The sequence below is a fragment of the Vidua chalybeata genome, chromosome Z, assembly GCF_026979565.1.
Source record: "Vidua chalybeata isolate OUT-0048 chromosome Z, bVidCha1 merged haplotype, whole genome shotgun sequence".
NCBI classification, from domain to species: Eukaryota; Metazoa; Chordata; class Aves; order Passeriformes; family Viduidae; genus Vidua; species Vidua chalybeata.
Window position 1 is genome coordinate 38,892,381 of NC_071570.1, and position 13,432 is coordinate 38,905,812.

The 13,432-nt window shown below is 34.0% G+C and overlaps 1 protein-coding gene across 5 annotated transcripts in view; it reads right to left on the reverse strand.

Moving 5' to 3' along the window:
* Positions 1 to 13,432, reverse strand: part of NIPBL (NIPBL cohesin loading factor) — a 151,373-nt gene that overhangs the window by 36,054 nt on the left and 101,887 nt on the right. For all 5 annotated transcript variants that reach the window (XM_053932643.1, XM_053932646.1, XM_053932641.1 and 2 more), the window contains 6 exons: positions 8,179 to 8,361; positions 3,520 to 3,717; positions 3,275 to 3,346; positions 3,097 to 3,186; positions 1,848 to 1,951; positions 544 to 630 (listed from right to left, as the gene is read on the reverse strand). In XM_053932643.1, the coding sequence (XP_053788618.1) occupies positions 544 to 630; positions 1,848 to 1,951; positions 3,097 to 3,186; positions 3,275 to 3,346; positions 3,520 to 3,717; positions 8,179 to 8,361 (734 nt within the window). The remainder of the gene's footprint in view (positions 1 to 543; positions 631 to 1,847; positions 1,952 to 3,096; positions 3,187 to 3,274; positions 3,347 to 3,519; positions 3,718 to 8,178; positions 8,362 to 13,432) is intronic.

A 13,432-nucleotide genomic window follows, 5' to 3' on the forward strand; every position in this document is an offset into this window, starting at 1 on the left:
AAACCTCAAAATCTTTGAGCAGTTTTAGGTATGTTAGGAAAAAAAACCCCATCCTAAAATATAAAAGTTCCTGTTAATTTTATTTACATTGACATTGTTACTTTGTAGTGTAAGAACACTTAAACTTCCTCCTTAATGCTCAAGAGAAAGACAGACTCTACGTGAAACCTGCAGTATCTCTTCCATTTTGTAAGGATGTTTTATGGACACATAGCAAAGAAATGCCCAACAATACAAATTACACCAGAACTACCATGAATATTTCAGGATTACTATAATATCTAAAATGAAACAAAAGAAAATATAGTTGCTCCCAATACATCTGTTAGTTGTCACTACTATAGTAAAACATTATTAGTACTGAAAAAATAGAATTAATTGAATTTTGCTTCAAGTATTAAAATTTGGCAAACTCAATCACAGACATTGTATCAAAAATCCCTTTCACACACATACAGAATATTTGAATCTATCACTAAATAGGAGTCAAGTGAAGAAAACTATTCTGCACAATGGTGTGAAATTATGGAATTTCATACTCACGTGGTTAAGTAAAGTTGAAAGTTTTGATCCATCTTGAATATTCTTCTCCAAAATATTCAGAACTTTTACTGTTTTATCTGTTGAGAGCTAAAACAAATAAAGAAACATGTCAAATAACTGCAGGAATAGAAATGATTCCAAATTGCTGAAAAGAACATTGAGGAATGAAGGACAGAACTTGTATAATCTGAATTATTTCAACTGTAAGCAATTTGGCATAAGGAGAATGCAGATGCTACAATGGAAACAGGCAAAATATATTCTAGGATTGCAATTAAACTTCATTTTCAAGCAGCAAATTCCACAGAAACAAATTTTTAAATTGCCTGTCACTAATGTTGTGTAGTTATTTGCTTGTAGAAATAGAAATTTACCAAATCCATGTATGATCTACATATAGAGCTTTATTAGGAGAAAATCCATACTGCATGAGCAAGCAGAAATTAAGTCCCTGATACTCGAAAGTTAATAAAAGGGGAATGTATTCTTAATATTAATGTTAACTTCAAAGAAGTAGCATGTTGAAAAAAGTAAACTGAACTCACTTACTGATCTTCTGTACTTACTGTACACTTACTTCTGTACTTACTTACACTTACTGTATAAGTCTGATTAAATAATTTGTGGAATATGTTAACCTTGAGAAGAGTCAGTTTCCTCTCATCTGGATACCATTCACCATTAGAAGTGACAAAATTGATTTTATATGGACATGTATGTATGTATATATGTGTGAAAAATATGGAACAGAGGTTAAGGATGAGAATGATCAGGAAAGAGAAATGATCATGCCACCCACAAACTTCAAAGGTAGGTAGGGAAACTGAAGGAAAATCCAGGAGGAATAGCTAAAGTTTGGATTATATAAATTTGGAATAGTCCAGAGTAATTATAATAGTACGTGGTTTCACAGACACTCCAAAAATGTAAGTGGTCAAGAGCAGGAAAAGAGTTTAACATAAGACTGCCCAAAGCCAAGAGCTCCAGGAAGATAAAAGGAAATCAAGAACACTGTTTCTAGAGGTGAGACATTAACAAGTTTGCACCAACAAAAGTTCCTTGAGCTGACTGGGGAAGAGCAGGATGCAGAGAAGAACCTTTCAACAAAAATGTCTCAGCTTCAGAAAGAGTAACAGTTAGGATGTTGTAACTTCCTAAGCACTTCAGCTAAGTGAGCAGAAACTCAGCTGATCTTCCGCTCTGTGTGCCCTTGAAAAGGGTGGAATGTCATTACAGAAAAAGTAAGTTTTTGTATGTTAATGAATATTTTATGTTCCAAAAATAGTTAGATTATGAAGAAGTACCTTGTCCATAATGCCCATTGCCTTGATTTTTGCAGATTCACTACCCAGCTCACTAAGCTGATGTTTGCCCAGTAGCAATTCCTGTGGAATCTCATCATCATCACCTTATTAAAAAAAAAAAAAGTAAAAAAATGAACAGTTCTATTTCTAATAAGACTTCTAGGAAATTAGTATTTTTTATTCCCATATGAAAGTGCTAACTGATAAAAAAGACCTGACTGTCCAAATAATCTAATAATTAGTTCCAAATAATTAGAATCTAACAAAGACTGATAATGACACCTTTTGCTTGTGTTGAAACAATGAATACTGGTTAAGTATGACTGGTTCTGAAATACCATTTAAGAGCCTAAAATGAGGCGTGCACATCTGAAAGTCACAGACTAAAAATTTTTAAAATACCAAACCCCATTTATTGCAGTACTTCTGCCACAATTTTCAATTCAGTAGAACAAATCTTAAACTATTGCAGCCTTGAAGTCTAAATCTGGGCAAGAGCAATAGATGAAAAACACATATGAAATTAAGCAACTTGAGATAATCTGAGTCTTAATTGTATTTATATATATATATATAACAAAAATCATGTTACCAGACACAGAAAGATCCAATGACTTCACTTCTAAGTTCAAGGTTGCATACACTATGGCTTTAAAAACTATATAAACTTGTTTTAATCTTGTGACAAAGATGGTAGGAAAAAATTAATGACTATTCCTTTATCCATTTCAAAAGAAAGTCACCTTTGTCAACATGAACTACTTCCTTAGACACTTAGTTAAGGAGTCTGTTTTTCCACTGAAATAGGTAAGTGATTCAGTGTCTTAGTCATCAATTCACAAGGACTCTGCTGTCTGAATTGAATAATCGTATCTGCAAGTAGCAGATGTGTAATTATGTGCCTCAGACATTGCTAGCAAGAGAACCATCTTGTTTACATGTTTGACAGAAGGTAACACCCTAATGACATCCCAAATAAGTATCCTTTCTACTCCAAGAGCACTACTCATTATGATTTATGCCCCTTTTGGATTCTGCAGAGAGGAAGAAGGATATTCTTCAGGCAGCAGCAAGTGAAATTGGAAAGGTAAAGGCCATCACTGAAGGTGGAAGCCGTATAAACCCAGTAGGTTTTAGCAAGGTATCACATGAAATTAAGTCACCATGAAGGAAGTTCAAAAATACCAACACAGTTTTTTTCTTGGGTTTCTAACTGCAGTAAGCATTTTGAAAATTTCTGATGTATTACCAAAAGCTGTAAAATCCATGTCTTCCAGATTTTCCAAAATATTCTCTATTGAAGCAGTAAACCTTTTGAAGGTTGAAGAATCCATCATTTCTGGAGAAGAAAAGGAAAATTAATAAACAATTATCTTAAATATAAAGCAGAAAATACCACCTGTAGGAAATAAATCTTCTAAAATTACCTTCAGGTGTTAGTTTAGGTTCATAAGCTTTCCTCTTCTTTTGTTTTTCTTTCTTCTTCATTTTTCTAGCCACTAATTAAGAGAATAACAAACACTTTCTTAAACTTCAAGAAAGGATTATTTACATGTCTTACACTTGTACTCAATATTGCATGCAATGATGTCCACTTTAAAATATTTAACATATTCATTTAAAAAACACTAGTATTATGGAATAAAATTAAATCCTTATAGTGATCAGTTACCCTCGCTGAGGCTAGGAGGAGGAGAATAATCATCCATATCAGAGTCATCGGGACTGCGATTACGGTAACGGCCACTACCAGAAATCCTCCTTCCTTCATGGTAATGACCACTTCTCCTATGGTCACCAGAACTTCTCCTGTCATGTTCTTCATACTCCCAAGCTTCATCTCTATCCTTTTTGTGTCTCTTACGAGAAGCTAGAAATAAATGCATTTTCATTTTAAATACAAAACTTATACTGTTAATAGTTCAAAATCGAACATTTTAAAATATTTGAAAGATGTGTGGATGTAGGGCTTAGGGACATAGTCTAGTAGTGGACTTTGCATCAGTTGTAGATTGGACTTGATGATCATAAAGGTCCTAAATGATTCTATGATTTCAAGTCCAACACACAATCCAAAGTATAGCTGTTCTCTAAATCAAATGGACACTTAAGTTATCAGATACAACTCTGTTATGGATTACTTATTTTAATGTTTTCTTTTGAATTACAGAAAAACTGTGCTTAAAATTGGCAAAGATAACAGAAAACATTTAAAATATGAATTTACAGGACATTTGTCTTTTTAAAAGCAGAGTAAACAAAATTGAAGAAACTAAAATAAGTTTTGACCTTTTATAAGAGAATACAGAGACAATTTCCCCAATTATCTAAACTGTAATTGTTACTGGGTGTCCATATTCCAATTCAGTGACTGCCTTGTCCATCTAACACACCAATAAGTTCCAATGAGACTTGGTAATCTATTTTCTAAAAGATATTCTGTTTTGCCAAGACAACTAAAATTTTGCCTTGATATATACTGCAGGAAATTTGTGTAAAGGAGAAAGCTGGAGTCACAATTCTGGGCCAAAGAACAAGCCTCTACTACAGATAATTATTCTAATTAATTTTCATGCAGGACCAAAAAGCCCTGTAAAAGTGAATGTTGAAGAAGTTGGAGTAAATATTGCATAGGGATTTGGTGGAAATAAAAATGGGGGAGCAGAATGACAGTTCTCTGTTACTTTGAAAGAAAGTGTTTTGAAGTTGACAGAGTGCTCAGTTTTGAAGAAAAGGAAATGGATGAGGAGGTAGCTTCCTCCATGAAATCAGCCAACTTTCCATTTTTTAACATAATCAGCTAACTGAGCTACCAAAGAGATGTCTTACACAGACTGTACTGCAAAGATCAAAATACTTTCAAAATATCACGTTCCAGACTGGCAGTGTTTATTGCCAGTTTATTGCTTCTGGACCTGCATATAACAGTCCTGATATTGTATGTCTCTACCAAAGTCTCCTTGGTATGACTGTATATAAGATTGCTTCTGAGCAAAATGACTCAAAGCATTTACACAGAACTGGAACTGAAGTGCTTACCACAAGCCATTTATTAAGAAATGTAAGAAATATACCAGGTTATAGTCAGTAGTCAGCCTATGATCAGAACTAATAAAAATAACCCCTAAGGGAACACTTCTGTTTTGCAATGAACCCTAGCGGTTTCAAATTCCAAAAATGTAATAGAGGTGGTCCAAGTCTTTAATATAATAACTCAGTTCAGGTTTCAAGATTTATTGCATCTGGATCAGACTTCCTTCTGGAAAAGTTCAGGATGTTCATCCATGTTCAGGATGGCAGAGTACTAGCACTGCCTAAAATGGTTGAGAGAGTTAACTGTGACTGAAGAAATGGTGAGCCACCTGGGACCACTCAGTGGGTAGGAAATTGGCTGGATGGTCACACTCAAAGAGTTGCGGTGAATGGCTTGATGATCAAATGGAGACCAATGACAAGTGCTGTCCCTCAGGGCAGGGGTGGGTGCCGTGGTCAGCACTCTAACATTTTGGTGACACTGACAGTGAGATTGAGGGCACCCTCAGCAAGCTGCAGATGACACAGAGCTGGTACACTGGAGGGAATGGATACTATTCAGAGGGGAGGGATTGTGACCGGCTCTAGAGGTTAGCCTGTGTGAACTCTTTCACAAGAACATGGAGTCCTAGGACAAGGAGCAACAAGTTGAAACTGCAAGAGAACAGGTTTAGATTAGAGATCAGAAAGAAAATCTTTATATGAGGGTGGTGGTGCAGTGAGTAGGTTCATCCATAGTGAAGCTATGGATGCAACATGCCTGGAAATACTCAAGGCCAGGCTGGACAGGGCCATGAGCAACCTGGTCTAGTGGGGCATTCCTGCCCATGTCAGGAATGGGATTAGATGATCTTTAAGGATGCTTCCTAAACCTATGTCAAACCATTCTATGATATCTGGAGTAAATGTACTGGAGAAGAAAGTAAGAGCTCTGTGGGGAAAGGCTTTACACATCTTAACTGATTCCTTTGCCCCATGAGACAGTGTTTTGTGAAGGCAGATGGCCCTTTTCCCAGTTCACAAATCATCTGTAACACTAAGCTCAGGATGAATTCTGATCCCAGTTACATCTCCACAAGAAAATTAACTTCCAATATTGCTTTCTGGCAGAATTTTAGATTGACCAGTTTATCAATGCTGCATGACAAAACAGAATGGGTTACAGTTCAGCTCTACAAGACAAATAACATGAACATTGGAGCAGCTATTCACAATCATTGCTCTACAATATTTATTTTGAAGTCAATAAAATTGACTAAAAAAGTAAGCATTAATAACATTTCAAGAGTTAGGATTGATTTTATACATAAATAAATACTATTTGGAATATAAACACCCAATTTCCTTCTAAATTCTGACAAACATGTATGCAATATCACATTTAGTAATTACTGTAAGAGAAGGACTTCATCAATCTTTAATTTCTCATTACTTAGTTTAATGGCATGTCCTTTCTTAACGAAATATTCAAAGAAACCTCCTTTTCTATACTAATCACTATATCATATTTTTAAAGTACAGTTTATGGCAAACAAAATAATTAAGAAACATATATTTGTAACAATACAAATCTATTCAGTGTATTTGCCATAGATCTTTCACTTTTGATAGTTCTGTTTTAAATTTAATTCAGTTCTACAGTACTCTTTAAGAAATACTGTAATTTATTTTTAAACCACATGTACTCACTGAATTGATTAAAATGATGGCCAGATCTCTTGAGTGGATATAATAAAACTAGAAATCCTCAAGGCATATAATGTGAAAGTTGTCCTTAACTTGTTCTACTTTGTATTTGAGAACTTCAACAGCCACTATGCCTAATACATAGACTAAGGTATTTGAAATTGTTTACAATTCTCTCCATTCCCAACCAACTGAAATAATTTTGCTTACTAAATTTATTTTTTTAATTCACTGTTCCAAATTATTAACATTATATAAGGGTGATATGATATGGCAAACAGAGAATATAGAATTCCTGAACAAAGCAAGTCATCATTAATCCTATGCCAAAATTTAGACTGATTACAATTTACCTCAAGACATCACACTGATGCACAAAGAAGCATTATTCAGTTATAATTAAAAGGGAAAACAAACAAACAGAAGGACATTATTTTCAGCTTCTTTGATAAAGATCAAAGGTGTTATAATTTTCATGCGCAAAAACACAGGGTTCATGTTGTATGAAAATTTGAAACATACTAAGAAGCAGAGCAAACAAATCTTTCTCTTTTGGACCTTAAGAAATACTAAACCCCAAAATATTATATTTTATGAAAGTTCACTAAGAAATTTCTATAAACAAAGGTGCAAAACATGGGAAAAACATTATTATAAGCAAGACTGCTTCTCAGACTAACAGGCTTCTCCTGTAGCCCTGCATGGCTACACTGCTCACACTGAACTGATTCACTTTGTTCTAATAGTTTATTTCCAGTGCTGGTTAACTGTACAACCAGAGAACCTAACCAACCATACTTCTATCAAGAAGTAGGAAATGCCTTCTTAACTTAGAGGCAAATAACAATTTTTTTTCCTTAGGAACTTTATTCAATTGCACAGCAAAACTCTAAAGAGAAACTCCCTCTCTTCCTTTGAAAACAGTAAATTCAAGAATAGTAGAAGCAGCACATGGTATTTTGAGAATTCATCAAGAGCAACTTCCATTTTTCAAGGAGTATGACAAGAGAAATATTTTAAGAAACTTCTGTGCAGTAAGATTCTCAATTTATTATGTCATAAAAATTCAAGAGGGGATATTCCAATTTTCTTATCAATAAAACTAAGAATAATTCAAGCATTTGTTAAGTGAAATTTCTCTCTGTGTACACTTGTATGTAAATTCTGTGCTTCTTTAGAGGATACATTCCTTCATCTGAATAGTTAGAAATGTTTTTTGGTACAACTGCAAGCAAAAAAAAAAAAAAAAAAAAAAAAAAAAACAAAAAACAAAAACCCAAAAAAACCCAAAAACCCAAAAAAACAAAAACAAAAAAAAAAAAACACCAAAACAAAACAAAACAAAAAACCAAAAAACTAGAGAGCAGTTTCCAGTAAAGTAAACAGGAAAATAAATTTAAAAACTCATTGCTTTTCACCTTGGATGAAAAATTGCAATCAAGTAATTTTTCTTTTTAAAGAGAAACAAGAGATCTTGGCCAGGCAGTTGTCAGGACAGCAAATTTGGGGCTATATGTTTTAGGGTAGTCAACTTAAAAAAAAAATGTATCTTTTTGTAAAACTAAAATATTAGCTTTTTTCACCTTAAGGAACAGAATTATTTACTACTTACATTCAAAAGCTTCTTCACTGTCATTATCTTCATCAGAACTGATTTCAGCATATTTTGGTTTCTCATTAACTGTGCTACGTTTGCGCTTGTTCATTTTCACACGTTCACAAAGTGGCATGGTGGATTCAATTTCTGCCAGGAGCTCAGGAGGCAACTCCTTTAACACTGACTGATCTATGCTACCTATTAGTGGAGAGTAAGAAGAGCAAATGTCAACCTGAAGTAAAAAAGAGGGCCCAATACTACAATGCTTTCTCAGGAACCACTCACAGGATAACCACAAGCAATCAGTTAGATCATAGTTGGATAGACCTGAATGTATTTGACAGCCTTTTTTTAAAGTTCACACTACAGTTAGAAATAATAACACAATAAATTGCATACACATTTCCTTCAATAAAATATCTTCAGTCATAAAAATTAATTACCTTTGAATCACCTTTTCAATTACCGTTGTAGAATGATATCCTTGCTCTATTCCACAAAGTTTAGTCTTATTTCAGTTCATCCTCTGAATTTATCAGGTTTTCTAAGTTGTTTATCAGTTGTAAGTAAATTATGGATTCTTAGTGCCTCATTAATATTTCTGTTTACTATCATTCGTAGTAATTAGTGTACCCAAGACAGTAATATTCCTTTTTCCAGTAAGAAGAGATAACCTGTGGCAAAACTTGTGCGGTCATATCCCTAAATACAGGCCAAATCATTGACAACTCAGCTTTTGCTCCAGATTTTTTCTTACCTCCTTCTGGTAGTTTGATGATGCAACACAAATTGTTGCTTGATTTTTTTACAAAACAAAATTGAAACATTTTTATTGAATACAGACAAATGGCTAGCTGAACCACAAATTAGGTTTCTTTTCCACAGTGATAAATAGGTAGACAATATCACACCATTCTCATAATTTTGAAACCATGATTAAACCCATGTGCAATCAGAATGAAAGAAATTTGCAGGCAAAATTTTTCCAACTGACACAAGGAAACCAAATCAATTCAAAAGTATTTCTCTGGGGTTTGTTTACTTGATGTCTCATTCTTATTTATCGAAGAACTTATTACATAGATTTGCAAGTTGTTGGACTAAACTGTTAATCTTTTTCCAGCAACAGAAGAAACATTTTTGTCATTAAGTGCCTCTCTCTCTCTCCTTCGCAATGCACACTATATTATTTAGAGAGGAAATCACCTCCAAATTGCTATACACAACACATTCATCCAAAAAAATCCTATCTCCTGGATGATAATAAGTTCTCTTTAAACTTCTTTGATTGGAATTATAATAGTATTACCATGAGATTCCACCATCAAAATATATTCTGCAAGTCATTTAAGTCCATTTAAAAACATAATTTAACTTCAAATATTGGGGTTTTTGAAGCAACATAATGAAACATATACAAAGTAAAGTGATAGTTAAAGTAGTCCCTGCTTCCATCACATTGTGCTCACTGTTACCTATTTGTATTAGGTTGCCATCCTTACACAATCACAATGTACCAAAACCATCTAAATTATCAATATTGCTTTTGAAAATGCTGAAAAACATTTCATGGTGTGGTTGGCCATGTTTCTCGGTTAATGATTAATTTTGTGGACTATGCACTTGACTTCAGACTGAAGTACAGCAGCATGGGCAGACCATTTCCTCTGTGTGTACCAGCAGCTGACTGGATAACAGCCAGGTCAAGGCTGGATGCTGCAGAGCTGTGCATCTGAGCTCTGTGTCCCCATACTTTGTATGCCTATAGAGTGCATGAGGAGCCTACATCCAGCCCCAGAATGCAGAAAAATTTACATATACAAGTTTTAAGACAATTTCCACAGATGAAATTCACAGTGGGCTGGCTGTAAATCCAGGTTCTCTAAATGTATTTTCAAGTTTATGCCCGTTGATAATTTCATTAAAATCAGCAGGACTACACACGTAGCATGAAGTCTATAATAAATCTGGCCAAACAAAAACATTGCAAAAAGACACCTACAAGTGAATGAATGAAAGTTGCATTAAATCCTCAAATAACAAACAAAACTCACAGGCTATTCTATTGCCTCCTAGGAATATCTGCTCTTGCTTTCTTTTCTCACTGACTTTTTATTTAGTACTCATTTTTTAAATATAAATCAAAAATCACAGTATTCATTAGACATAAGTGGAAAAAGCTGACTACTTTAAATATTTGTAAAACTAATTTCATTTCTGTCTCAGAAGTTTCAAGTTTCTATTTCTCCAATGCTAAATTCAACTACTGCTTGATTTCAACTCTCTCCTTGTTACAGATATTTCAGATTACCGTATAAGCTTACCCATTTTTCTTTTCTTAGGAAATAGGTAGAGCTTCCTTTATTCAAGTAGAGAACAGATAGAATTATTATAAAACTCTCTATAAGCTATCATTGACATTTTTCTTTATGTCACAGTGTTCCCTGTAGTAAGTGTGCCACATACCCAGTTTTCTTAGCTGCTGAGTATTGTAAACAATCAAATCTATGGAGTTTTACTTTTGCTGTACAAAGGAGTTAAGCATGACTGCATACATATGTACAATTCTTATATATATGGAGAAGGACTTCTCAACCTTTCTAAAGAAAATCAGGGATATTCTGTACTTTTGGTCATCAGAAGCTTGTTAATATGTATTCTACTCAATTAATTATGCTATCTTGAGTCAGGGCAGCTCAAAAGTCACTAGAAATATCTTACTAAATTCCTTCTTTAATATCTGCTATTTTATAATGTAGGCCCTATTTTTTTTTTGTTCAGAGTGGTAAAGAAATACTTACAAGAATCCAGCCACATGGCAATAAGAATTGGGTTATAAAACACATGCTAATGCCTTTTCAGTTTATAGGAAACTTTATAAAACAATTAATAGGATATGTAACACAAACCTTTTTAAAATTGACAACTCCATGTACAATAATTTTCAATTTTCAAATTTTATTGCTAAGTTTGCTAAAACCTAGTACCTACTTTCATGTCTTCACTTTATGCAGTTTCATTTGGCTGTAGCATGCATGGCTTTTTAAATAGTAAAAAGGAAGTGACTTTACTAAAAAGTTATTTGATAATCTAATAGAATGCCCAAATATCTTGTGGAAGGACTGTCAGCACCAATGTAAAAACTCGGTTTTCTGCAATGTGTGTGATCAGTGTACAGCATATGTCTCAAATGAGACTATAAGCATGTGTATTCTTCAGATGTCATTAACACATAGTTTCAAAACTTCTGCAACTATTAAAGTAACAACTGGAAAAAAACAAAACAAACAAAATAACAAACAAACAAACCATAACTAAAGAAAAACAAAACCCCAAACAAACAAAGAAAACCCAGTAGAAAAGTACCATCATAACAAAATCTTTTTCCTACTGCCAGGCAGAGCATTCTAACAAACTCCACAATGGTGAGACTGAAGGGAAGACACAGAAGAACAATTCATTTCAAAGAACTGCATATATGAACAATCACTTCTACAATGCTCCTCCGAACATATGCAGTGCTGTCCACAATCTACATGCAAGTTACTTCCCAGAGAAGAACAAATTCTTGGTTTTGCCTGATTGCTATCATCAAAAAGTTTCTAGGGAAAGATGTTAATGAATCTTCATCTATTACTCAATGTCCACTGACCCTCAAGATAACACGTTTTCTCACCAAGCATTTCTTTACAAAATATAATGCAGTTAAAGATAAATCAGAGAATCTCAGTGAGAAATTCATTGGTCTGTAAGCCTGGTCTCATATCTTATTATAGTCTGGGAAGCTTTCCAGAGGGTTTTACTGTGTATAGTAGAAAAATCTGTATAAATATCTAGAGGATGTAGTATTTCCCTTCTCCATATATGGCTTAAAAAAATAATGGGAAAGAACAGATCTGATTCATAATTCAGTATTGTGTTTTGCAGCTTCAACTTTGTGGAACGGCTTTAGCTAATATTTTTATGCATATGTTATCTTTAGGAGGATCCAGTATCATTTTGTGTTGACTTTGCAAGTCAAGTAGATCTTCCTGATCCAGGCAGATCATTCTTCAAGAGAGGTTAAACATTTAAAAAAGGTAACATCCTTATGGACTTTTGCTGGGTCCATTCAATATGGACAGCACAATTATTTTTTGACTTAACAATCTGTGTTCATATTAGTTTCACCTGGCTTGACGTAACAACCTCAAACAAACACCTATGGAAAACAGGATGATTCTTAAAGATGGTTAGGTAAGCTTTCCAGGATCAGAGAGGCTGTTCCTGTCTTGAAATCAAAACCAACATGAATAAACTCTTATTTTCTCTTCAATGATTTATCTTTGCTTTCCAAACTATGGAAGATAACTGCATGGTTTAGATCAGATCTTAGTACAATTTCCTGTGAACTATGAGCCATCAAGATTAGAATACACTTAGAAATCTAAACTCTGAATTGTTACTTTCATAACTATGAGACAGTAAATACAGTGGAAACATAAATATTCCATATTTTTCCATAAATATTCCATCTATTTCCATTTCTGTTGTCTAATTGTCTGCAATAAGCAAAACTGCAGTTAATGCAAATTCATATTTGTAATCTCTCTCTGTATCTTAATTTTAAAATGCACCTTTTCCAACTATGAAGACATTATGTGAAAGAACACACAAGGGTCTGAGAAGGGAATAATGCCACCTGTTTGGGGTGAGGATATGAATCTTCCCATTTCTCATAGTTTAGAAACTGAAGTCTGACCACTGAATTTCTATACTAGAGAACCGTCACTCATCTTCATTTGGTTAAAAAAAAAACCCTACTGACTGCAGCTCAATTTTGTCCTTTTCTTGCCCCTTTTTTGTTACAAAAGACATTACCTGCTACTGGACTTCTCTTATTTTGCCAATGACTAATATATCCAGTCTTGTTATTATTCCACAGGTACTATACCCACCTTCCTTAAATATCCTCTCTGAGCGTTTGATAAAGGATATTCCTCCTTTTTCTAATAAAAGCTTACAGTCTAACTTTTGTCTTATGTCAGGCATATACATGCAGGAAGGTAAGCAGTTTCTTTCTGGATTAGCGCAACCAACTTTGAAACCTGTGCTAAATGAAATAAAATATCCTTATTCTATAAGAAGAGTGCTGCTATCTTGTTGAATAGCCATGTCACTGTAGCCACAAAAGCAGAGACTCGAAGGTCAAATCTACAGCAAATTCTCATGCAGATAAAGTTGTGTTTCAGATAAGGAACTAAAAGGAAAAAAGAAGAAAGGACAGAAG